Genomic DNA, 25058 nt, shown 5'->3' with positions numbered 1-25058 from the left:
GGCGGGAGGATTTCCGACTTGTCGATGGTGGACAGGCTTTGGGGGGGGGTCAGGCGGTGCGTTACTCTCCGCAGGATTCCCAGCCTCTGACCTGCCCTTGTAGCCACTGTATTTATGTGGCTGGTCCAGTTCAGTTTCTGGTCAATGGTAAAACCCCCCCCCAAGGATGTTGATAGTGGGGGGATTCAGTGATGGTGATGCTATTGAACGTCAAGGGGGGGGCGATGGCGCGATTCTCTCTTGTTGGAGATGGTCACTGCCTGGGTCTATACTCGATGGAGTTTAGAAGGATGAGGGGAGGTGGGATCTGATTGAAACTTACAGAATACTGAAAGGCCTGGATAGAGTGGGACGTGGGGGAAGATGTTTCCATGAGTAGGAGAGACTAGGACCCGAGGGCACAGCCTCAGAGTCAAGGGAAGACCTTTTAGAACAGAGATGAGGAGAAACTTCTTTAGCCAGAGAGTGGTGAATCTATGGAATTCATTGCCACAGAAGGCTGTGGAGGCCAGGTCATTGAGTGTATTTAAGACCGAGATAGACAGGTTCTTGATTGGTAAGGGGGATCAAAGGTTACAGGGAGAAGGCGGGAGAATGGGGTTGAGAAACTTATCAGCCATGATTGAATGGCGGAGCAGACTCGATGGGCCGAATGGCCTAATTTCTGCTCCTATGTCTTATGGTCTTATGTATGACCTCACACTTCTCTATGTTAAAATCCATCTGCCACTTTACCACCCTCTCCACCAACCCATCTATATCGTTTTGGAGATTATGGCTATCCTCTAAAATATCCACTACTCAGCCAATCTTTGTGTCATCTGCAAATTTCCCAATCATGCCCCCTACATTCACGTCCAAATCGTTAATGTATAACACAAACAGCAAGGGTCCCAACACCGAGCCCTGTGGAACACCACTTGAGACAACTTTCCATTCGCAAGGGCATCCATTGACCATTACCCTTTGTTTCCTGTTACAAAGCCCAACCTTTTCTCCAGTTTGCCACATTGCCCTGAATCCCATGGGCTTTTACTTTCCTGACCAATCTGCCATGTGGGACCTTGTCAAATGCCATGCTAAAATCCACTTACACAACATCGACTGCACTACCTTCATCAACCCTTCTTGTCACTTCCTCAAAGAATTCAATCAAATTTGTGAGGCAAGACTTTCCTTTAACAAATCCATGCTGATCATCCCTGACTAGTCCATACCTTTCCACATGACAGTTAATCCTATCTCTCAGGATTGATTCTACTAATTTGCTCACCACTGATGTAAGACTAACTGGCCTATAATTGTTTGGCATTTCCTTTGATCCCTTTTTAAACAATGGAACTACGTTTGCATTTCTCCAGTCCTCCGGTACCTCCCCTGTATCTAGTGAAGATTGGAAAATCATCCTCAGAGCACCTGCTTTCTCCTCCCTGACTTCCATCAGCAGCCTCGGAGACAATCCATCTGGCCCTGGTGACTTATCAACTTTCAAGGATTTCAACCCTTCGAGTACTTCCTCTCTCTTTATGACTATTCTGTCCAATATCTCGCAGTGTTCCTCCTGGACTACTATATCTACCTCCTTCCTTTCCTTTGTAAACACGGAGACAAAATATTCATTCAAATCCCTTCCCACAGCCTCTGCATCTACACACAAGTTTCCATCTTCGTCTCTGATAGGTCCCACTTTTTCCTTAACTAACCTTTTAGCATTAATGTATTGGCAAGACATCTTTGGGTTATCTTTAACTTTACTTGCTAATCTTTTTTCATGCCCTCTCTTTGATTTCCTTTTTTCCTTTTTTACTTTGTCCCTGCCCTTCCTATATTCGTCCAGGCTATCTGCAGTGCTTAGTTCTTTGTGCCTATCGTACGCTTTCTTTTTCTGTTTGATCTTCCCCTGTATTCCTCTAGAAAACAACAGAGGTCTTAGATTTGGCAGTACCACTCTTATTTTTGTAGGGGACAAATCTACTTTGTACAATTAGGATCTCGCTTTTTCATGTTTCCCACTGGTTTTCCACTGTTTTACCCTCCAGCAGTGCTGTCCAGTCCACCTCAGCCAAGTCCCTTCTAATTTCTGCAAAATTTGCCTTCCCCCAATTCAAGACTTTTACTCCTGCCTTATCTCTGTCCTTTTCCATGGTAATGCTAAATCTAACTGAATTGTGATCACTGTCCCCGATATGGTCACCAACTGTCACTTCACCCACTTGACCTTCTTCGTTCCCCAAGACTAGGTCTAGATTTGCATCTGCTCTCGTTGGGTTTGTCACTAATTGGTTGAAAAAGTTTTCCTGGACACACTGCATGAATCTTTCTCCCTCAGTGCCCCTTATATTGTTTGAATCCCAGTTGATATTAGGATAGTTGAAGTCTCCTACTATTATTGCCCTCTTGTTCTTACAAGCAGAAATTTGCCCAAAAATTTGTTCTTCTATCTCCCTTTCATTTGGAGGTCTCTAGTCTACTCCCAGTATTGTGACTGCCAATCCATAAAGCCTCGTTTGTTGACCCATTTAGTATATCATCCCTTCTCACAACTGGAATTGATTCTTAACCATTAGTGCTACCCCCCTCCTTTTTTATCTCCTACTCTATCGTATTCCTCTAGACAACCAGGGAGGTCTAGATTTGGCAGTGCCACTCTTATTTTTGTAGGGGACATGTCTACTCTGAAGGCGAGTAACTGTTTTTTACCTCCTCCACAGAAGCTGTTCGACCTGTCGAGTTTTTCAAGCATTTTCTGTTTTTGTTGTTGATGCATAACCTCCTTACTTTTATATTCAATTCCCCCCTCACAATAAATGATCACATTCTATTAACTTTCCTAATTACCTGCTGTGCCTGCATAACTAGCCTTTTGTGATTCATGCACTAGGACACCCAGATCCCTCTGCATCTCAGAGCTCTGCCATCCCTCACCATTTAGATAATGAGCTTCTTTTTTATTCTTCCTGCCAAAATGGACAATTTCACATATTTCCCCACATTATAACTCCATCTGTCAGGTCTTTGCCCGTTCACTTAACCCATCTATATCTGTCTGTGGCCTCCTTATGTCCTCTTCGCAACTTACTTTCCTGCCTATCTCTGTGTCATCAGCAAATTTGGCAGCCATCCTTTCAATCCTTTCATCCAAGTTATTTATATAAATTGTAAACAGTTGAGGTCCCAGCACTGACCCCTGACCACTCATTACACCTTGCCAACCTGAAAAAGGACCCATTTATGCCAGCTCTCTGCTTCCTGTTGGCCAGCCAATCTTCTATCGCCGCCAATACGCAACCCCCTACACCATGAGCTTTTATGTTCCCCAATAGCCTTTCATGTGGCACTTTATCAAATGCCTTCTGGAAATCTAAGTACAGAACATCTGGCCAGTTCCCCTAAGGATCTAGATCTTGGCGTTCAGGGGACAATTTCAAAGTTTGCAGATGACACGACGCTTGGGTGTGTTGTGAACTGTGAGGAGGACGGTGTGGAGCTTCAAGAGGCGAAGTGGGCAAATAAGTGGCAGATGAAGTTCAATGCGGAGCGTGAGGTGATGTATTTTGGTAGGAAGGACATAGACAATATAAAATAAGGGGTGAAATTTTGAAGGGGGTGCAGGAAGAGAAAGGCCTGGGTGTATATGTGCATTGATCACTGGAGGTGGCAGGACTGGTGGAGAGAGCGATTAATAAAACATACAATGTCCTGGGCTTTATTAATAGGGGCATAGAGTACAAGAGTAGGGAGGTTATACTGAATTTATATCAGAGACTAGATAGACCTCAGCTGGAGTATTGTGCACAGTTCTGGGTGCCACACTATAGAAAGAATGTGAACACATTGGAGAGAATACAGAAAAGGTTTACAAGAATGGTCCCAGAGATGAGACGCTTCAGATATGAGGATAGATTGGAGAGGTGTTTTTTTTATATATTATTCATTAATGAGATGTGGGCTTCGCTGGTCGGGCCCAGCATTTATTGCCCATCCCTAATTGCCCCCTTGAGAAGGTGGTGGTGAGCTGCCTTCTTGAACCACTGCAGTCCCCGTGTGGTGTAGGTACACCCACAGCGCTGTTAGGGAGGGAGTTCCAGGATTTTGACCCAGCGACAGTGAAGGAACGGCCGATATATTTCCAAGTCGGGATGGTGAGTGGCTCGGAGGGGAACTTCCAGGTGGTGGGTGTTCCCCATGTGTCTGCTGCCCTTGTCCTTCTAGATGGTAGTGGCCGTGGGTTTGGAAGGTGCCTTGGTTGGAACTGTTCTCCTTGGAGAGGAGAAGGCTAAGAGGAGATTCGATGGAAATGTTCAAAATCACGAGGGACTGGACAGAGTAGAATAGGGACAAGCTGTTCCTGCACGTAAAAGGATCAGGAATGAGAGGGCACCGATTTTAAAGTGAGTTGCAAAAGCGTGATGTGAGAAAATAACTTTTCACACAGCGAGCGGTCCGAGCCTGGAAGTGGGGTGGAGGCAGATTCAATCGAGGCATTCAAGAGGGCATCGGATGATAACTTGGATAGAAACAATGTGCAGGGGTACTGGGGTAAAGGCAGGGCAATGGCACTGAGCCATAATGCTCATTTGGAGAGCTGATCCAGACGTGATGGGCCGAGTGGCCTCCTTCTTTGCTGTTAAAATTCTGTGATTCTGTGACATGTCGCTACCTCAAAGAACTCCAATAAGTTGGTTAAACAGGATTTCCCTTTCACTAAACCATGTTGACTCTGCCTGATGACCTTGAACTTCTCCAAGTGCCCTGCTATAACTTTTTTAATAACAGCTTCTAACATGTTCCCGACGACAGATGTGAAGCTGACTGGCCTGCAGTTTCCTGCTTTCTGTCTCCCTCCCATTTTGAATAACGGGGTTACATTTGCTATCTTCCAATCCAATGGGACCTTCTCCGAATCTAGCGAGCATTGCAAAATTAAAACCAGTGCGTCAACTATCTCACTAGCCACTTCCTTGTAGACCCTAGCACGATGTCCATCAGGACCCAGGGACTTGTCAGCCCGCAACTCCAACAATTTACTCAGTGCCGCTCCCCTTGGTGATTGTAATTTTCCTGAGTTCCTCCCTCCCTTCCGTTTCCCGGTTTATAGCTGCTTCTGGGATGTTACTTGTATCCCCTATAGTGAAAACTGACGCAAAATACCTGTTCAGTTCATCTGTCATCTCCTTGTTTTCCATTATCCACTCTCCAGACTCACTTTCTATAGGACCAATGCTCACTTTGTTAACTCTTCTTTTTTAAATGTTTAGAGAAAATCTTACTATCTGTTTTTATTTTTTCTGGCTAGCTTTCTCTTGTACTCTAATTTTTCCCTCCTTATTAGTCTTTTAGTCATTCTTTGCTGTTCTTATACTCTGTACGATCTTCTGACCTGCCACCCACCTTTACTTAATTATATGCTTTTTCTTTAAGTTTGATACTATCTTTAACCTTTTATAGTTAACCATGGATGGTGTGTCCATCCCTTGGACTTTTACTTACTCTTTGGAGTGTATCTATTCTGTGTATTCCAAAATATTCCCTTCAATATTAGCCACTGCGTCTCTATTGACCTATCCCTTAACCTAATTTGCCAATTCGCTTTCGCCAACTTAGCATTCATGCCCTCATAAATTGCCCTTATTTATGTTTAAACGCTTAGTCTCAGACCCACTCCTCTCTCCCTCAAACTGAATGCAAAATGCTGCCCAGGGGGTACCTTCACTATGAGATCATTAATTAATCCCATCTCATTTCACAATACCAGGTCTAGTATAGCCTGCTCACTGGTTGGCTCCAGGACATGCTATTCTGTGAAACTATCCCGGCAACATTCTATGAACTCATCTAGGCTACCTTTGTTCATCTGGCTTTTCCAGTCTATATGTAAATTAAAATCTCCCATGATTATCGCCGTGTCTTTCTGGCAAGCTCCCATTATTTGTTCCTTTATGCTCCATCCTACCATGTAGTTACTGTCAGGGGGGCTTGTACACCACTCGCACAAGTGACCTCTTGCCTTTACCATTTCTCATCTCTACCCAAACCGTTTCCACATCCTGGTTCTCATGAGCTTGGGTCATCCCTCTCCATTGTGCTAATCATTGATTAACAGATCCACCCCTCCACCTTTTCCCTCGCTTCCTGTCCTTCCGAAATGTCACGTGCCCTTCAGTATTCAGATCCCCAACACATGTCCTCCTGCAGCCATGTCTCTGTCATGGCTATCGAATCGTTTTTGCTTTTAGTTATAATTGTAATTCACTAATGCCCCTCAGGGAAGGGAAATCTGCCATCCTTACCTGGTCTGGCCTACACATGACTCCAGACCCACAGCCATGTGGTTGAATACTAAATGCCCTCTGGAATGGCCCAGATCAAGGGCAATTAGGAATGCAGATGATTCTTCACCATTTACGCTTGACAGTGCGGCGCTCCCTCAGTACTGACCCTCCCACAGTGCGGCGCTCCCTCAGTACTGACCCTCCGACAGTGCGACACTCCCTCAGTACTGACCCTCCGACAGTGCGGCACTCCCTCAGTACTGACCCTCCGACAGTGCGGCACTCCCTCAGTACTGACCCTCCGACAGTGCGGCGCTCCCTCAGTACTGACCCTCCGACAGTGCGGCACTCCCTCAGTACTGACCCTCCCACAGTGCGGCGCTCCCTCAGTACTGACCCTCCGACAGTGCGGCGCTCCCTCAGTACTGCCCCTCCGACAGTGCGGCGCTCCCTCAGTACTGCCCCTCCGACAGTGCGGCGCTCCCTCAGTACTGACCCTCCAACAGTGCAGCACTCCCTCAGTACTGACCCTCCAACAGTGCTGCACTCCCTCAGCACTGACCCTTCATAAAATTTCCCGTCTTTTGTCAAAGACTGGAGGGAGAGTTTCACCCGGAGTCCTGGTATCATATTTACCCCCCTGGTAAAAGCGCTGCTTTTCCTGGGATCTTGCTGTGCGGAGGATATTTAAAATTTCTGTTTGCCTGGAATAATACAATGGTGAATCTTCAAGGAAGTCCATCGTTTGACGCACCCTGAGCTGGTGAAAGACCCTGTCGCCATCTAAGGTCTTTCTGAAGCCGGGCGACGCCGTTGCAGCACCCCCTCTGGCGGAGGTGCGGTATTGTCGGTGATCGAGTCGTCCCTGGGAGTTGGGTTCGAATCTCGCCAAGGCCTATGGTGGAATTTTGCAAAGCCTCAAAAAATAGGAGTGAAAGTGGTTGGACCAGTCGGAAATGGCGATCTCAGCTCTGTTGACCCGACAGCCCCCTCCTTACTGACATCTGGGGGCCTAGTGCCAAAATTGGGAGAGCCGTCTCACAGACTAGTCAAGCCTGACTTAGTCATCCTCAGGCGATCGTACCTTACAGATAATGTCCCAGGGTCCACCATCACCACCCCTGGGTATGTCCTGTCCCACCGGCAGGACAGGCCCAGCAGAGGTGGCTGCACAGTGGGGTACAGTCGGAAGGGAGTTACCCTTGGAGTCCTCAACATCGACTCCCCGACCCCATGAAGTCTTATGGCACCAGGTCAAACATGGACAAGGAAACCTCCTGCTGATGACCACGTACCGCCCTCCCTCAGCTGAGGAGTCAGTGCCCCCTCCATGTCGGACACCACTTGGAGGAAGCTCTGAGGGTGGTAAGGGCGCAGAATGTACTCTGGGTGGGGGGACTTCAATGTCCATCTCCAAGCATGGCTCATTAGTACTGACTGAGATGGCCAACAACATTCCAGCAATAGCACTGAAGACTTGTGCTCCAGAACTTGCCGCACCCCTAGCCAAGCTGTTCCAGTACAGCTCCAACACTGGCATCTACCCATCATCAGTGAAGTAATGGAAGGGGCCATCAACAGTGCTATCAAGCTGCACTTGCTTAGCAATAACCTGCTCACTGATGCCCTGTTTGTGTTCCGCCAGGGCCACTCAGCTCCTGACCTCATTACAGCCTTGGTTCAAACATGGACAAAAGAGCTGAACTCCCGAGGTGAGGTGAGAGTGACTGCCCTTGACATCATTTGACTGAGTGTGGCATCAAGGAGCCCTAGCAAAACTGGAGTCAATGGGAATCAGGGGGAAAACTCTCTGCTGGTTGGAGTCATACCGAGCACAAAGGAGGGTGGTTGTGGTTGTTGAAGGTCAGTCATCTCAGCTCCAGGACATCACTGCAGGAGTTCCTCAGGGTAGTGTCCTCAGCCCAACCATCTTCAGCTGCTTCATCAATGACCTTCCTTCCATCATAAGGTCAGAAGTGGGGATGTTCGCTGATGATTGCACAATGTTCAGCACCATTCGCGGCTCCTCAGATACTGAAGCCAGTCCATGTCCAAATGCAGCAAGACCTCGACAATATCCAGGCTTGGGCTGACAAGTGGCAAGTAACATTCACGCCACACAAGTGCCAGGCAATGACCATCTCCAACAAGAGAGAATGTAACTACCGTCCCTTGACATTCAATGGCATCACCATCACTGAATCCCCCACTATCAACATCCTGGGGTTACCATTGACCAGAAACTGAACTGGACCAGCCATATAAATACTGTGGTGACAAGAGCAGGTCAGAGGATGGGAATCCTGCAGAGAGTAACTCACCTCCTGACTCCCCAAAGCCTGTCCACCATCTGCAAGGCACAAGTCAGGAGTGTGATGGAATACTCTCCACTTGCCTGGATGAGTTGCAGCTCCCACAACACTCAAGAAGCTCAACACCGTCCAGGACAAAGCAGCCCCGCTTGGTCGGCACCCCATCCACAAACATTCACTCCCTCCACCACCGACGCACAGTAGCAGCAGTGTGTGTACCATCTACAAGATGCACTGCAGGAATTCACCAAGGCTCCTCCGACAGCACCTTCCAAACCCACCACCGCTACCATCTAGAAGGACAAGGGCAGCAGACACATGGGGAACACCAACCACCTGGAAGTTCCCCTCCGAGCCACTCAACATCCCGACTTGGAAATATATCGGCCGTTCCTTTACTGTCGCTGGGTCAAAATCCTGGAACTCCCTCCCTAACAGTGCTGTGGGTGTAACTACACCACACGGGGACTGCAGCGATTCAGGAAAGCAGCTCACCACCACCTTCTCAAGGGGCAATTAGGGATGGGCAGTAAATGCTGAGCCCAGCCAGCGAAGCCCACATCCCATAAATGAAGAATGTAAAACCTGGAAGGAGTGTTTGGGTCTTGGATGGTGAGGAGGGAGGAGGTAAAGGGGCAGGTTTTGCACCTTCTGCAATTGCGTGGGAAGGGGATGCGGTGTTAGAGGTGATGGGGTGGGGGAATGGTCCCTGCGGAATGCCGACTGGGTGGGGGTGTGTGTGAAGGGAAGATGTGTTTGGTGGTGGCATCAGGCTGGAGTTGGCGGAGGATGGTCCTTTGAATGCGGAGGCTGGTGGGGTGAAATGTGAGGGGGGCGGGGACCCCTACCGTGGTCCGGGGAGGGAGGGGAAGGTCTGAGGGCGGAGATGCGGGAGATGGGTCAGACATGGTTGAAAGACCGGTCAACCAGAGAGAGAGGCAGCCCTCGGCTCCGGAGGTTGGCTGTGGTTTGGCTCGTTCTGGTTGAATTATTTAACCAATCTCCGACCGTTACCAGCAGGGGGTGGGGGATGGGGTCGGTCGCTAGGGGAACAGACCTCGGAGTGGGGACCGAACACAATGGGCGTCAGTCTTCTCCGATATTTCACTGGGGGGAGGTTACCGCCCATCCAGGACTAGGATGTCGGATAATCGGTCGGGTGATTTAATGGGAGCGGAGGGTTGGAGAGAGGGGAGCCGGCGAGATGGAGCTGGGTGAACTCCGTGTCTCCTGGGCCATGTCGCCGAGGGGGCAGCAGGTAGATGAGGGATAGGAGGGGAGGGGGGGTGGGAGGGAGGTCAGGGGTCGATCCTCGGTGGGGGTGGGGAACACGGGAGGTTACGATGTGGGACCTGGAGGGGTCGTTGCCTCCAATGATCCTCCGGCCGCGATCAGATGGATAAGAACGGAAGCGGGTGAGTGCCAGTCCCTACCCAGCTGGACGACAGCGGAGAGGCCTTGGAGCAGGATGGTGCGGTCAGCCGGGTCAAAGGTCACAGGCCGGCCGAGAAGGATGGGGGTGGGGGGGGCGGGAGGGAAAGTTGACGCCTGTCACAGTCATTGGCGACTTTGGTAAGAGCCGTTCCGGACTGGCGAGGCCCGGGAATCGGATTGGACAGGGATTCAAACGTGGCGTCCCGGGAAGGATGGGAGAGGATTTGGGAGGGAAACAACACCTCCGGGGACATAGGAGAGGAAAGGGAAGCTGGAAATGGAAGAATCACAGGGTCGGAGGGGTCAAGGGAGCTCGACACCGTGCATAACCCGTGCTGTACCTGCCCTGGGAGCGCTTGATGTTGACACTGGGTATAAAGTGGGGAGAGGTGGGACACTGTCGGGGTAATGTAGAGGGAGCTCTACACTGTATCTAACCCGTGCTGTCCCTGCCCTGGGAGCGCTCGATGTTGACACTGGGTATAAAGTGGGGAGAGGTGGGACACTGTCGGGGTAATGTAGAGGGAGCTCTACACTGTATCTAACCCGTGCTGTACCTGCCCTGGGAGCGCTCGATGTTGACACTGGGTATAAAGTGGGGAGAGGTGGGACACTGTCGGGGTAATGTAGAGGGAGCTCTACACTGTATCTAACCCGTGCTGTACCTGCCCTGGTGCAATGCAACGTATTAAGAAATTAGACACACAACAAAGGGGGAACAGCGTGTTTGATATTTTATTAAAGAATGTACAAGGCACTTGATTTCCCTTTAACAAACGGAGACAGTCAAGAGCCCCGTGGATTGGAAATCTCGTCCCCATGTTCCTGTCCTGTGCGTGTGACACCGAGTCGAGAGGATGGACAGGCAAACTACCTGAAGCCAACTACCCCTCCCTGCCACAAAGGCTGCTCCCATAAGACGAAATCCCCTTGGTAACTGTTGCTGGGAGATCCCCTGGCCCTGCGAGCACCTGCAAGTCCAGCACGGTTAAAGGAGAGAATTGCAGCAGGAGTGATGCACACTCAAGCTGAATGTCCCACTGACATTTTCAGTCCCTTCATCCTCTCACTAGCCCCCCTTGTGCTGGATCAATGTGGTGCTCATCCTGTGCGCCACCCACGTCAAGCCTGGCACTCGTGCGCGGGTGGATATTTAGCCAGGATGTTCTTCACACTGCCGGCACTCAAATTTATTTCTAGTTGGGATCACTGGACAGTGATCAGGAGCAGGAACCCTGGCTGATTTCCTCTCTCTCTCTAACCCAGGGATCACTGGACAGTGATCAGGAGCAGGAACCCTGGCTGATTTCCCCTCTCTCTCTAACTGAGGGGTCACTGGACAGTGATCAGGAGCAGGAACCCTGGCTGATTTCCCCTCTCTCTCTCTCTAACCCAGGGATCACTGGACAGTGATCAGGAGCAGGAACCCTGGCTGATTTCCCCTCTCTCTCTAACCCAGGGATCACTGGGCAGTGATCAGGAGCAGGAACCCTGGCTGATTTCCCCTCTCTCTCTAACCCAGGGATCACTGGACAGTGATCAGGAGCAGGAACCCTGGCTGATTTCCCCTCTCTCTCTAACTGAGGGGTCACTGGACAGTGATCAGGAGCAGGAACCCTGGCTGATTTCCCCTCTCTCTCTCTCTAACCCAGGGATCACTGGACAGTGATCAGGAGCAGGAACCCTGGCTGATTTCCCCTCTCTCTCTAACCCAGGGATCACTGGACAGTGATCAGGAGCAGGAACCCTGGCTGATTTCCCCTCTCTCTCTAACCCAGGGATCACTGGGCAGTGATCAGGAGCAGGAACCCTGGCTGATTTCCCCTCTCTCTCTCTCTCTCTAACCCAGGGATCACAGGACAGTGATCAGGAGCAGGAACCCTGGCTGATTTCCTCTCTCTCTCTCTCTAACCCAGGGGTCACTGGACAGTGATCAGGAGTAGGAACCCAGGCTGATTTCCCCTCTCTCTCTCTAACCCAGGGATCACTGGACAGTGATCAGGAGTAGGAACCCAGGCTGATTTCCCCTCTCTCTCTCTAACCCAGGGATCACTGGACAGTGATCAGGAGTAGGAACCCAGGCTGATTTCCCCTCTCTCTCTAACCCAGGGATCACTGGACAGTGATCAGGAACAGGAACCCAGGCTGATTTCCCCTCTCTCTCTCTCTCTCTCTCTAAACCAGGGGTCGCTGGACAGTGATCAGAAGCAGGAACCCCGGCTGATTTCCCCTCTCTCTCTCTCTAAACCAGGGGTCACTGGACAGTGATCAGCAGTAGGAACCCTGGCTGATTTCCCCTCCCTCTCTCCCTCTCTCTCTCTCTCTAACCCAGGGATCACTGGACAGTGATCAGGAGCAGGAACCCTGGCTGATTTCCCCTCTCTCTCTCTAACCCAGGGATCACAGGACAGTGATCAGGAGCAGAAACCCTGGCTGATTTCTCCTCTCTCTCTAACCTAGCTGATTGCTACAGAAACAACTATGACTTTTTAAGTACTTAATTATCATTCACAAATATATACAGTAGATTCCAGTCTGTAACTCACTCCCGGGTATCTGTTATTCTATATACATAGACACCCTGAACTCCTCGATTAGATTCCAGTCTATAACTCACTCCGGGGTATCTGTTATTCTATATATAAACCCCCTGAACCCCTGGATTAGATTCCAGTCTGTAGCTCACACCCAGCTATCTGTTATTCTATATATAAAAAAACCCGGATCCCTCATTAGATTCCAGGCTGTAACTCACCTCCAAGTATCTGTTATTCTGTATATAAACTCCTGAAACCCTCATTAGATTCCAATCTTTAACTCAATCCCGGGTATCTGTTATTCTATATATAAACCACCCTGAACCCCTCGATTAGATTCCAGTCAGTAACTCACTGCCGGGTATCTGTTATTCTATATATGAACCATCCCGAACCCTTCGATTAGATTCCATTCTGTAACTCACTCCTGGGTATCTGTTATTCTATATATAAACCCCGCCGAACACCTTAATTAGATTCCGGACTGTAACTCACTCCTGGGTATCTGTTATTCTATATATAAACCCCACTGAATCCCTCGATTAGATTCCAGTCTGTAACTCACTCCTGGGTACCTGTTATTCTATATATAAACCCCACCGAACCCCTTAATTAGATTCCAGTCTGTAACTCACTCCCGGGTATCTGTTATTCTACATATAAGCCCCCAAACGCTCGATTAGATTCCAGACTGTAACTCACTCCTGGGTATCTGTTATACTATAAATAAACTACTTCAAACCCCTCGATTAGGCTCCAGTCTGTAACTCACTCCTGGGTATCTGTTATTCGATATATAAACCCCCCCGAACCTCTCGATGAGATTCCAGTCTGTAATTCACTCCTGGGTATCTGTTATTCGATATAGAAACCACCCCGAACCCCTCGATTAGATTCCAGTCAGTAACTCATTCCCGGGTATCTGTTAGTCAATATATAAACCACCCCGAACCCCTCGATTAGATTCCGGTCTGTAACTCACTCCCGGGTATCTGTTATTCTATATATAAACCACCCCGAATCTCTCAATTGGATTCCGGTCTGTAACTCACTCCCAGGTATCTGTTAGTCAATATATAAACCACCCCGAACCCCTCGATTAGATTCCGGACTGTAACTCACTCCCGGGTATCTGTTATTCTATATATAAACCCCCCCGAACCCCTTAATTAGATTCCGGACTGTAACTCACTCCCGGGTATCTGTTATTCTATATATAAACCACCCCGAACCCCTCGATTAGATTCCAGTCTGTCACTCACTCCCGGGTATCTGTTATTCTATATATAAACCCCCCCGAACCCCTTAATTAGATTCCAGTCTGTAACTCACTCCCGGGTATCTGTTAGTCGATAGATAAACCGCCCCGAACCCCTCGATTCCCGAAGCTGCCTGTTTGGAATGGATTGACCGTTGAAATTAATTACGCCTGTAACCTGAGACCAGGAGCCCGCTCGGACTCCCATACGCACTGGCAGCTTCTGGAGCCTGTAGCTACCCCGGAGCCCGGGGTGAGGAGGGGGGTGGGGGTGGGGGGGAGAAACGGGGAGGGCCCCACAGGTCCCCAAACCCCTCGCTAGGCCATTTCAGGGGGCGGTTAAGAGGCAGCCACATGGCCGTGGGGTCTGGAGCCTCGTGTCGGCCAGACCGGGTAAGGACGGCAGATTCCCTTCCCTAAAGGGACATTAGTGAACCCGATGGGGTTTGGTGGGGGGGGTTGGTTTTCCCCTTTTGTCTTACCACCACCACCCGGTGGTCACATGGTTCCTGAGAGTAGCGTTTTATTTCCCGTATTTATCAAATTAAATTTAAATACCCTCCCCACCCCGTCGCCTGCCCCGACACACACACACACACAGACACACACACAGACACACAACTGAGTCCAGGACACTTAACCAGAAGAATCAAGACCCATTCTCCTGACCCCCAGACTCCACACACACACACACACACACACACTGGGAAAACATTCCTATTTGGTGAAGCCTACTGTAGTGCAATTGCCCCAGACAAGATGCCCGCCACTGGCTAGCAGCTGTCCCCTCCCCTCCCCCTCTCCCCAACCCCCCCCACCCACCCACCCCACAAAACCTGTTTCAAAGCGTCAGTTAACCTCTGCTCAATACAGGAGAAGGAAGCAAGTCATGGAGGTCTTCTGATGAGCTTGAGGTAACCTTCCCTTTCATAACCCCAATCCCACCGCACACCCCCCACCCCACCCCCCACCCCCCCCACGCCAACACCCCCACCTCCGTCCCAACGAGCCAAGTCAACATTAAGTCGTTTGGCGCACACAGAATTTGTATCACAGTAGGTCGTATGGACAAACACAAGAACTGCCAAATTTCAAAGGGTGAGCACCAGTTGCACAGCAAGAGGAAAGGCTGCCGATTGGCCGGTTGGCAAGCCTCCTCTAGGCCGAGGGCCTTTGCACCCCCCCCACCCACCCCCCCCGGGGTAAATGGGGGAACCCAGGAGCTCCCCGGGTAATGCGTTTGGCAGAGGCCAAAACAAAGGGAAGGGGGGCGGGGGGCGCTCGGCAAAGCGGAGGGATGTTGAGAGAGGGGCTGAGGAAGCGAGGGGCCTCGGAGTGCCTGTCCGCAGGTCCCTGAGGGCGACAGGACAGGCGGGCGAGCGAGCGAGCGAGCGTGTGGAATTGCTTTCCTTTCATTCGGGCCAGGGATTGAATCCAAAAGCAGGGAGGTGATGATGGCTTAGAAGAATGAGAGGCGACCTTGTTGAAACACATGAGATTCTTAGTTGGGGGGGAGCTTGACAGGGTTAGATGCTGAGAGGTTGTTTCCCCTTGTGGGAGAGTCTAGGACCAGAGGGCATAATCTCAGAGTAAAGGGGTCGCCCATTGAAGACAGAGATGAGGAGGAATTTCTTCTCTCTGAGGGTAGTGAATGTGTGGAATTCTTTACCGCGGAGGGCTGTAGAGGTTGGGTCATTGAGTCTATTCAAGGCTGAGACAGACGGGTTTTTAAATCAGGGAGGGAATCGAGGGTTAGGGGGGGAAAAGGCAGGAAAGCGGAGTTGAGGACTATCAGATCAGCCGCGATCTCACTGAATGGCGGAGCAGACGCGATGGGCCGAATGGCCCACTTCCGCTCCTACGTCTTATGGTCTTTACAGGCCACAGCTAGAATTGTGTGTGGGGCTCTGGTCACTACATCGCAGGAAGGACATCATTGACCTGGAGAGAGAGAGAGAGAGAGAGAGAGAGAGGGAAGAGGAGATTTACAAGAATGTTGGCAGGTTCTGGAAACCTGCAAGGATACGGACTAGGGGCTTGGGAAGCGGGATTAAAACAAGCGACTAGTTCCCCTTTCATCCTTTTTTTTTCTGGCCGGCACAGACAGGATGGGCTGAATGGCCCCCTCTCTCTCTCTCTGCGCCGTAACGTCTCTGTGGCTCTGCTTCGTTAAGCCGGTTGTTAGTGTCGTTCTTGGCGCACTCCGGGTTGTTCAGCGGGTGCTGGCCCCCCCAAATCGCGGAAATCGCGCCGCGTCACCTCCCGTTTGGGGAACCCCACTTGCCGTGGGTCACTGCGGAATAAAAAGCTCGGGGAGCCTATAGCCCCACCCACCCCCCTTCCCCCCCACCCCCCCCACACCGCCCTGGCCAATCGAAAGCGCCGACCCGCTAGCCAATCGGCACCCGCTCCTCCCCGGCGGTATAAATCGTTGTCGACTGCTTTGAAATTTGGCATTCTTGCGTTTTTGTCCCGACGGAGTCCATCGACGCAAAGCTTTGGCAACGCCACCACCCCCCCAACCTCTCTCTCTCTCTCTCTTTCTCTCTCTCTCTCGCTCTCTCTCTCTCTCTTCAGCGAGGTTCGAGTCGACACCACGAGTCCCTCCGCAGGGCAGAATAAATAACTTTCCCGAGGCGAAAGGGACTAGGCCTCAAATCGGGAAAACTCGGGTACGGGGAGCGGGGAGGGAGAGGAAACGCGTGTTCGCACAAAACCTGAATGTCACTGTCTGTTGGCGAGAAAAAAATATAGATATTTATAGATATATATATATAGAATATCAATAAAAATATCATTACGTTGCTTCCATTTTCGTTTTAAAATATAAAAATAAAAGGTGAAAAAGCGCCTACCGGGAGAAAACACGAAGGAAGGGGCCTATTTACAAAAGGGCAGTTACCTCCACCCCCCAACAAAGCCAGAGGCGTGTGATTCCTCCCACGCGTGTTCGCTGACACGCGTGTTGCTCGTGTTGGCGGGGGAGGGGGTTGTGTGACGGCTAACGGAAAACAAAAATGGGGGTGGGGTCATGCAGAGTTTCGGGGTTCGATGAGGATGAGGGAGAGAGAGAGAGAGAGAGAAGGATGGAGGGGTCGGACAGGCCTCCCTGCCCGACTAGGCCAAGGACTCATTGCTAGGGAGCAGGCCGTTGTGGGAGGCCTCGGGGGCCAGCTTGCCGGCGGAGGGCCCGTCCGGAGGCTCTGCCCCCTCGCTCGTGGCGTCTGGGCCGCGCCCCGCTAGCGCCCGGGCCTTCAGGATGTTCCGACGGTGGTACCACAGGTAGCCAGGCAACAGGAAGCCGGTGGCGGACAGGATCAGCAGGCCGATGTTCACCTGGAAGGGGGCCAAGCAAGAGAAAGGGTGTCAGCTCCAGCGCTGCAGCGGCCCTGCATTGAAGTAGCGCCTTAATCCCAGTAAAACAGGCCCCAGGCGCCCGGGGCAGGAGCCGTGGCAAGGAGACATTAGGAGAGCGGACCAAAATCTCTGTCAAATATGGAAGGTTTAAGGAGCACCTTAAAAGGGGAGAGTGAGAGAGAGAGAGAGAGAGAGAAAGGGGCGGAGAGGTTTAGAGAGGGAATTCCAGAGCTCAGGGCCCCAGGCAGCTGAAGGCACGGCCGCCGATGGTGGAGCGATTAAAATCGGGGGGATGGTCAAGAGGCCGGAATTGGAGGAGCGCAGAGACCTCGGGGGGTCGTAGGAGGGTTACAGAGATAGGGAGGGTTGTAAGGGCTGGAGGAGGTTGCAGAGATAGGGAGGGTTGTAGGGGCTGGAGGAGGTTAGAGAGATAGGGTGGGTTGTAGGGGCTGGAGGAGGTTGTAGGGGCTGGAGGAGGTTACAGAGATAGGGAGGGGTGTAGGGACTGGAGGAGGTTACAGAGATAGGGAGGGTCATAGGGGCTGAAGGAGGTTACAGAGATAGGGAGGGTTGTAGGGACTGGAGGAGGTTACAGAGATAGGGAGGGTTGTAAGGGCTGGAGGAGGTTACAGAGATAGGGAGGGGTGTAGGGACTGGAGGAGGTTACAGAGATAGGGAGGGTCATGGGGCTGAAGGAGGTTACAGAGATAGGGAGGGTTGTAGGGACTGGAGGAGGTTACAGAGATAGGGAGGGTTGTAAGGGCTGGAGGAGGTTACAGAGATAGGGAGGGTTGTAGGGGCTGGAGGAGGTTACAGAGATAGGGAGGGGTGTAGGGGCTGGAGGAGCTTCCAGAGATAGGGAGGGGTGTACAGGCTGGAGGAGGTTACAGAGATAGGGAGTGTTGTAGGGGCTGGAGGAGGTTACAGAGATAGGGAGGGTTGTAGGGGCTGGAGGAGGTTACAGAGATAGGGAGGGGTTAGCATCATGGACGAAGTTGAAGACGAGGGTGAGGATTTGAGCCTGGGTCAGCGAGCACAGGGGGTGGGGGTGATGAATAAACGGCACTCGGTGCGAGTTCAGAGATGGGAGCTTCGGAGGATCATTCAGCTCCTCGATGACCTTGACCACAGGAGCGGCAGCTTGACCGACGGCGGGGGAGGAGGGGACGCAGAGCGTGTTCCGGGACCTCCGTGTGACATGACCGTCGGAAACGGGTGAAAGGTCAGCCCCCGGTCGGTCACCGTGCAGCGGCTCGAGTGAAGCCCTCCCCAGTCAAACAGCTGCTGCCACACAGCCGAGCGACAGGGGGATGGTCTGAGGGAGCAGCGGCATCAGGTGGACAGAAGGAAGGGCGAAGGAGGAGCTGGGTAAGTGACCACCCTGTTACTTTAGCCAACCAACCACCCCCCCAACCTTGCCTCAGGACCCCTCCGCTCACTTACCCAGAAGGGGTCACCCTCGAGGGGTCCCAACATGACCATGAAGAGAAGCTGCTGGAACAGGGCAAAAATAGCGCTGACCAGCGACTGGAGGCCAATCAGCGAACCAAAATGATTGGTGGGGTACCTGCAGGGAACATAGCAACATCACAGGAGAATGTTCCAGAACCACGGCCAAGATCGCTGAACTCACCTCCCCATTTACAGTCAGGCCCGGGGGCATTTCATCCCCCCTATCGGAGGAGGGATTAACCCCACTCACCCCATTTACACACACACACACACACACACACACCGGGCAGCCTGTTCCCCTATCGGAGGAGGAATTAACCCTCTCACCCACCCTCTCCCCACTTACACACACAGACACCGGGCAGCCTGTCCCCCTATCGGAGGGGGGGATTAACCCTCTCACCCACCCTCTCCCCATTTACACACACACACACCGGGCAGCCTGTTCCCCTATCGGAGGGGGGGATTAACCCTCTCACCCACCCTCTCCCCATTTACACACACACACACCGGGCAGCCTGTTCCCCTATCGGAGGGGGGGATTAACCCTCTCACCCACCCTCTCCCCATTTACACACACACACACCGGGCAGCCTGTACCCCTATCGGAGGAGGGATTAACCCCCTCACCCCATTTACACACACACACACCGGGCAGCCTGTTCCCCTATCGGAGGGGGGGATTAACCCCCTCACCCACCCTCTCCCCATTTACACACACACCGGGCAGCCTGTTCCCCTATCGGAGGGGGGGTTAACCCTCTCCCCGTTTAAACCCAGGGCAGCCTGTTTCCGCATGCTCGAAGCAGGCTGCCTGTTTTCCAGCTCACCGAATGGATCAGCTACACTTACACTTCAGCGTAGAGGCCGCCACAGGCTGAGTGGATGAATCCCCGGACCACCGTGTGAAAGATAAACGTGAGGTACTGTAAAACAAGGAAGAGCGGGAGAACAGCGTCAGGTTCAGCAGCATCGTCAGTCCCCGACCGACGGGGACTTGGATTTCCAATTGTAAACCTTCACCGAGGAATTTACACAGGGAGAATTCCTATGTAAACAGGTCACAGTCTAACTGCACCATCCCGCCTGAGGTGGCGCTGTGGCTCCACCGGTGAGCTTCAGGAACAATTGACGTTGGAACCGAGCCTTTCCCCACCTCACAATGACCCAAACCGAGGACTTGATTGAAAGGGGTTTGCTGTTCCCAATTTAAGGGAAACAGAACCAATTTGTGCACAGCAAGCTCCCGCAAACAGCTGAGATTAATGACTTGGCAATCTCTATTTCTGTCAGCGAGGTTGGTTGACGGATTCCCGTATTGGGTCCAGGATACAGGGGAGAACACCGCCGCTTTCACCAAACAGAGGGAGTTTAGCGTCCGAGGGCCAGCGCTTGCAGAATGTCGCGCTGACCGAGGTTGGGGGGAGGTCTCTCTGGCGTGTTGAGGGGGGGGCAAGCTTGCATCCATTGGTCACCTCACACGTGTCAGTCATTTCGAGCGCGATTCATCTCACGCACGCGCCTCCCTGCGTCTGTGCAAGTGCGATAGCCAGTCCGTGTCCGAGTCACTCTGTCCCTTTGGTTCGAGTCTCCGACATCTGGCCCCTCTCCTGGGGTGTGCGCCTGCGTCTGTCTCTGTCAGTCTGTGCATGTGTTTGCCTGTACGTCTGCCTGTCTCTCGGCCAGTGTGTGTGTAAACGGGCTCCTGGTCTCCGAATCCCAGATCTCACAGTGTAACAGAGTCTGAATGGACTCCTGGTCTCCGAATCCCAGATCTCACAGTGTGAGAGAGTCTGAATGGACTCCTGGTCTCCGAGTCCCTGATCTCACAGTGTGAGAGAGTCTGAATGGACTCCTGGTCTCCGAGTCCCAGATCTCACAGTGTGACAGAGTCTGAATGGACTCCTGGTCTCCGAATCCCAGATCTCACAGTGTGAGAGAGTCTGAATGGACTCCTGGTCTCCGAATCCCAGATCTCACAGTGTGACAGAGTCTGAATGGACTCCTGGTCTCCGAATCCCAGATCTCACAGTGTGAGAGAGTCTGAATGGACTCCTGGTCTCCGAATCCCAGATCTCACAGTGTGAGAGAGTCTGAATGGACTCCTGGTCTCCGAGTCCCTGATCTCACAGTGTGAGAGAGTCTGAATGGACTCCTGGTCTCCGAATCCCAGATCTCACAGTGAGAGAGAGTCTGAATGGACTCCTGGTCTCCGAATCCCAGATCTCACAGTGTGAGAGAGTCTGAATGGACTCCTGGTCTCCGAATCCCAGATCTCACAGTGTGACAGAGTCTGAATGGACTCCTGGTCTCCGAGTCCCAGATGAAACACTGAGTGTCTGTCTATGAGTCCGAGCCCCCTCTGCGGACGCAGTTACCTGGAGAGGTAGAATGTTGATCATGCAGGTCACACCAAATGATACAAGCAGCAGGTTGGTCAACACAAAGGCTCTGATGGCGTTGCTCAGCTTCTGGATTGTTCTATCCCGTGGTCTCTTTGCTCCCGGAGAGTTGGCTGTTGTACTGAGGAAAACAAATTGGAGGGGTCAATGATACCGGGGTTCAAAACTGTCCGAGATCATCGTACAACCAGCTCCCTCACACTGTCACTCAGTGACCCCTCTCCCCGCAGCGCCCTGTGTTACTGACTGTATCTCTACTGATGTTAATCCAGCTCCCTCACACTGTCACTCAGTAACCCCTCTCCCCCCCAGCGCCCTGTGTTACTGACTGGACCTCTTTTGATGTTTAGTGAGGGGCTGAATGGCCTCCTCTTGTTCCTGTGTAACAGGCTCGAGGAGAGGGCTGAATGGCTTCACCTGTCCCCCTCCCACAGACTCTCACCTGGCCGACTTCTCTGAGATCTCCACACACTCCTTCAGACGCCAGTCCATGATGTAGCCAATCAGGGGAGAGGTGAAAAGGCACAGCAGCTGCAGGATCCCAAACATGGACGAATAGAAATTCACTAAAGGGAGAGGCAGAGAAAGAGAAATGAATTTGTCTCCGAGCACACACGTCAACTTATTGAGGATGCCGGACGGCCAACGTAGGCCGACGCACTTCACGTCGGCTCGAGAGGAGGCCTGAGCCTTGCCTTTTCTCACGGTTTTGGCCTCAGGACCATCACGACCCGCAGTAGCAGGCCTTGGCCACCAGATGACTCCAGAGGCCACAAGGGTGAGGGTCAACCAATCTCTGGTGGCTGCAGCGGGGAACTGCAGGAGCTCAGCCACCTTAAAGGGACAGGCCACCAGCAACAGCAGGGGGCAGCAGGTGAAGGTCAACTGCAGCACTCCCTCAGCACTGACCCTCCGACAGTGCGGCGCTCCCTCAGTACTGACCCTCCGACAGTGCGGCACTCCCTCAGTACTGACCCTCCGACAGTGCGGCGCTCCCTCAGTACTGACCCTCCGACAGTGCGGCACTCCCTCAGTACTGACCCTCCGACAGTGCGGCACTCCCTCAGCACTGACCCTCCGACAGTGCGGCGCTCTCTCGGTACTGACCCTCCGACAGTGCAGCACTCCCTCAGTACTGACTCTCCAACAGTGCAGTGCTCCCTCAATACTGACCCTCCGACAGTGCAGCACTCCCTCAGTACTGACTCTCCAACAGTGCGGCACTCCCTCAGTACTGACCCTCCGACAGTGCGGTGCTCCCTCAGTACTGACCCTCCGACAGTGCGGCGCTCCCTCAGTACTAACCCTCCGACAGTACGGCACTCCCTCAGTACTGACCCTCCGACAGTGCAGCGCTCCCTCAGTACTGATCCTCAGACAGTGCGGCACTCCCTCAGTACTGACCCTCCGACAGTGCGGCACTCCCTCAGTACTGACCCTCCGACAGTGCAGCATTCCCTCAGTACTGACCCTCCGACAGTGCAGCGCTCCCTCAGTACTGACCCTCCGACAGTGCGGCGCTCCCTCAGTACTGACCCTCCGACAGTGCGGCACTCCCTCAGTACTGACCCTCCGACAGTGCGGCGCTCCCTCAGTACTGACCCTCCGACAGTGCGGCGCTCCCTCAGTACTGACCCTCCGACAGTGCAGCACTCCCTCAGTACTGACCCTCCAACAGTGCGGCACTCCCTCAGTACTGACCCTCCAACAGTGCGGCACTCCCTCAGTACTGGCAGGGAGTGTGTAACTGGATTATAGGCCTCCACTCTCTGGGCTGGTGGGTGGTTAGGGTGAAGGGGAGTGAATTTGAACCCCCGATCTTCTGTCTGGAGCGGAGAGGAAAGTTACCCACTGCGCCTAGGCAGACACCAGCCTTCCCAAACCCTGGGACATCAAGCGAAGAGATTCCCCTTCATGATGCCTGTCACTCCCTGCACTGCAAAACAGTCTCACTTACCGATGTCCTCTGCTTCATGAAGTAAATCCTCATTTCCTGAAAAATAAATCATCAACATTAGGCGACATTCATCAGGTATCTGTTCACTCTCTCTCAGGGAGATATCTGTACACTGACTGGTGTCTCTCAGTCCCTCTCTCTCTCAGGGAGATATCTGTACACTGACTGGTGTCTCTCAGTCCCTCTCTCTCAGGGAGATATCTGCATACTGACTGGTGTCTCTCAGTCCCCTCTCTCTCAGGGAGATATCTGTACACTGACTGGTGTCTCTCAGTCTCCTCTCTCTCAGGGAGATATCTGTACACTGGCTGGTGTCTCTCAGTCCCCTCTCTCTCAGGGAGATATCTGTACACTGACTGGTGTCTCTCAGTCTCCTCTCTCTCAGGGAGATATCTGTACACTGACTGGTGTCTCTCAGTCCCTCTCTCTCAGGGAGATATCTGTACACTGACTGGTGTCTCTCAGTCCCCTCTCTCTCTCAGGGAGATATCGGTACACTGACTGGTGTCTCTCAGTCCCCTCTCTCTCTCAGGGAGATATCTGTACACTGACTGGTGTCTCTCAGTCCCCTCTCTCTCTCAGGGAGATATCGGTACACTGACTGGTGTCTCTCAGTCCCCTCTCTCTCTCAGGGAGATATCTGTACACTGACTGGTGTCTCTCAGTCTTTCTCCCTGAAAAACCCGAGAAGGCATGAGGAAAAACTCTAAATTCTACTGTAATTCTTATAGGGAGCTGGAGAGGGAGCTCAACACTGTATCTAACCCGTGCTGTACCTGCCCTGGGAGCGCTCGATGCTGACACTGGGTATAAAGTGGGGAGAGGTGGGACACTGTCGGGGTAATGTAGAAGGAGCTCTACACTGCATCTAACCCGTGCTGTACCTGCCCTGGGAGCGCTCGATGAGCGGACACTCACTCATTCCGTGTGTTACGATGAACTCCAGCATCTTGTTCATGCTCCCCATGTAGAATATCAGGCGGAGCTGAGTCATTCCCATGGTAACGATGGTCCAGAGGAACATGGCGGAGTAGACGCTCTTGCGAAATGGGACCGACGCTGTGGAAGGGAACCAGCGAGAAACATCGGGAGGTGAGAAGCGGAAAATGTTGACAATGGAACCGAAGACAATCCCCAACAGTCCCTTCGGCCCATCTGATCCATCCCTGCCGCTTCTGCCCCGCAGGAGACCTTTGACCCCCCTCCCATTCTCGCCCGCTCCCTCACCCCCATCAACACATCCCTCTGTTCCTCTCTCCCTCCTGTGTTTATCCAGCTCCCCCACCACCTTAAACCCAACGACACGATTACCCTCGGCCACTCCCCGTGGGAGAGAGTCCCACACTCTCCCCATGGGAGCGAGTCCCACACTCTCCCCGCTCCCCGTGGGAGCGAGTCCCACACTCTCCCCATGGGAGCGAGTCCCACACTCTCCCCGCTCCCCGTGGGAGCGAGTCCCACATTCTCCGCGCTCCCCATGGGAGTGAGTCCCACATTCTCCACCGCTCCCCGTGGGAGTGAGTCCCACACTCTCCCCGCTCCCCGTGGGAGCGAGTCCCACACTCTCCACGCTCCCCATGGGAGCGAGTCCCACACTCTCCACGCTCCCCATGGGAGCGAGTCCCACACTCTCCCCACTCCCCGTGGGAGCGAGTCCCACACTCTCCCCGCTCCCCGTGGGAGCGAGTCCCACACTCTCCACGCTCCCCATGGGAGTGAGTCCCACATTCTCCACCGCTCCCCGTGGGAGTGAGTCCCACACTCTCCCCGCTCCCCGTGGGAGCGAGTCCCACACTCTCCACGCTCCCCATGGGAGCGAGTCCCACACTCTCCACGCTCCCCATGGGAGCGAGTCCCACATTCTCCCCACTCCCCGTGGGAGCGAGTCCCACACTCTCCCCGCTCCCCGTGGGAGCGAGTCCCACACTCTCCCCGCTCCCCGTGGGAGCGAGTCCCACACTCTCCTTGATCAGGTCACCCACTCTGCTCTTTTCTAGAGAAATGAGCCCCAGTTTTGTGCGCTTTCTCACTGGGGTGATGTCTCAGTACTGTTAACATTCGAGTAAACCCCTGCAGC

General features: G+C 52.6%; 1 protein-coding gene across 1 annotated transcript; it reads right to left on the bottom strand.

The window, feature by feature from the left end:
- Positions 1-16930: 16930 nt before the first annotated feature.
- Positions 16931-24040, bottom strand: LOC144675556 (large neutral amino acids transporter small subunit 3-like; the record flags this gene model as incomplete). The annotated part of the gene is made up of 7 exons (XM_078536230.1): positions 16931-17149; positions 18614-18737; positions 19475-19548; positions 21001-21145; positions 21467-21590; positions 22982-23017; positions 23900-24040. Coding segments are annotated over 7 exons (863 nt in total), but the record flags the coding sequence as incomplete, so codon positions are not given.
- Between the last annotated feature and the right edge of the window lie 1018 nt (positions 24041-25058).

This window comes from Cetorhinus maximus, unplaced genomic scaffold, assembly GCF_964194155.1.
Source record: "Cetorhinus maximus unplaced genomic scaffold, sCetMax3.hap1.1 HAP1_SCAFFOLD_1004, whole genome shotgun sequence".
In the NCBI taxonomy this organism is placed as follows: Eukaryota; Metazoa; Chordata; class Chondrichthyes; order Lamniformes; family Cetorhinidae; genus Cetorhinus; species Cetorhinus maximus.
The sequence above is the reverse complement of the archived record's forward strand: the minus strand, read 5'-3'. Positions and strand labels throughout refer to the sequence as shown.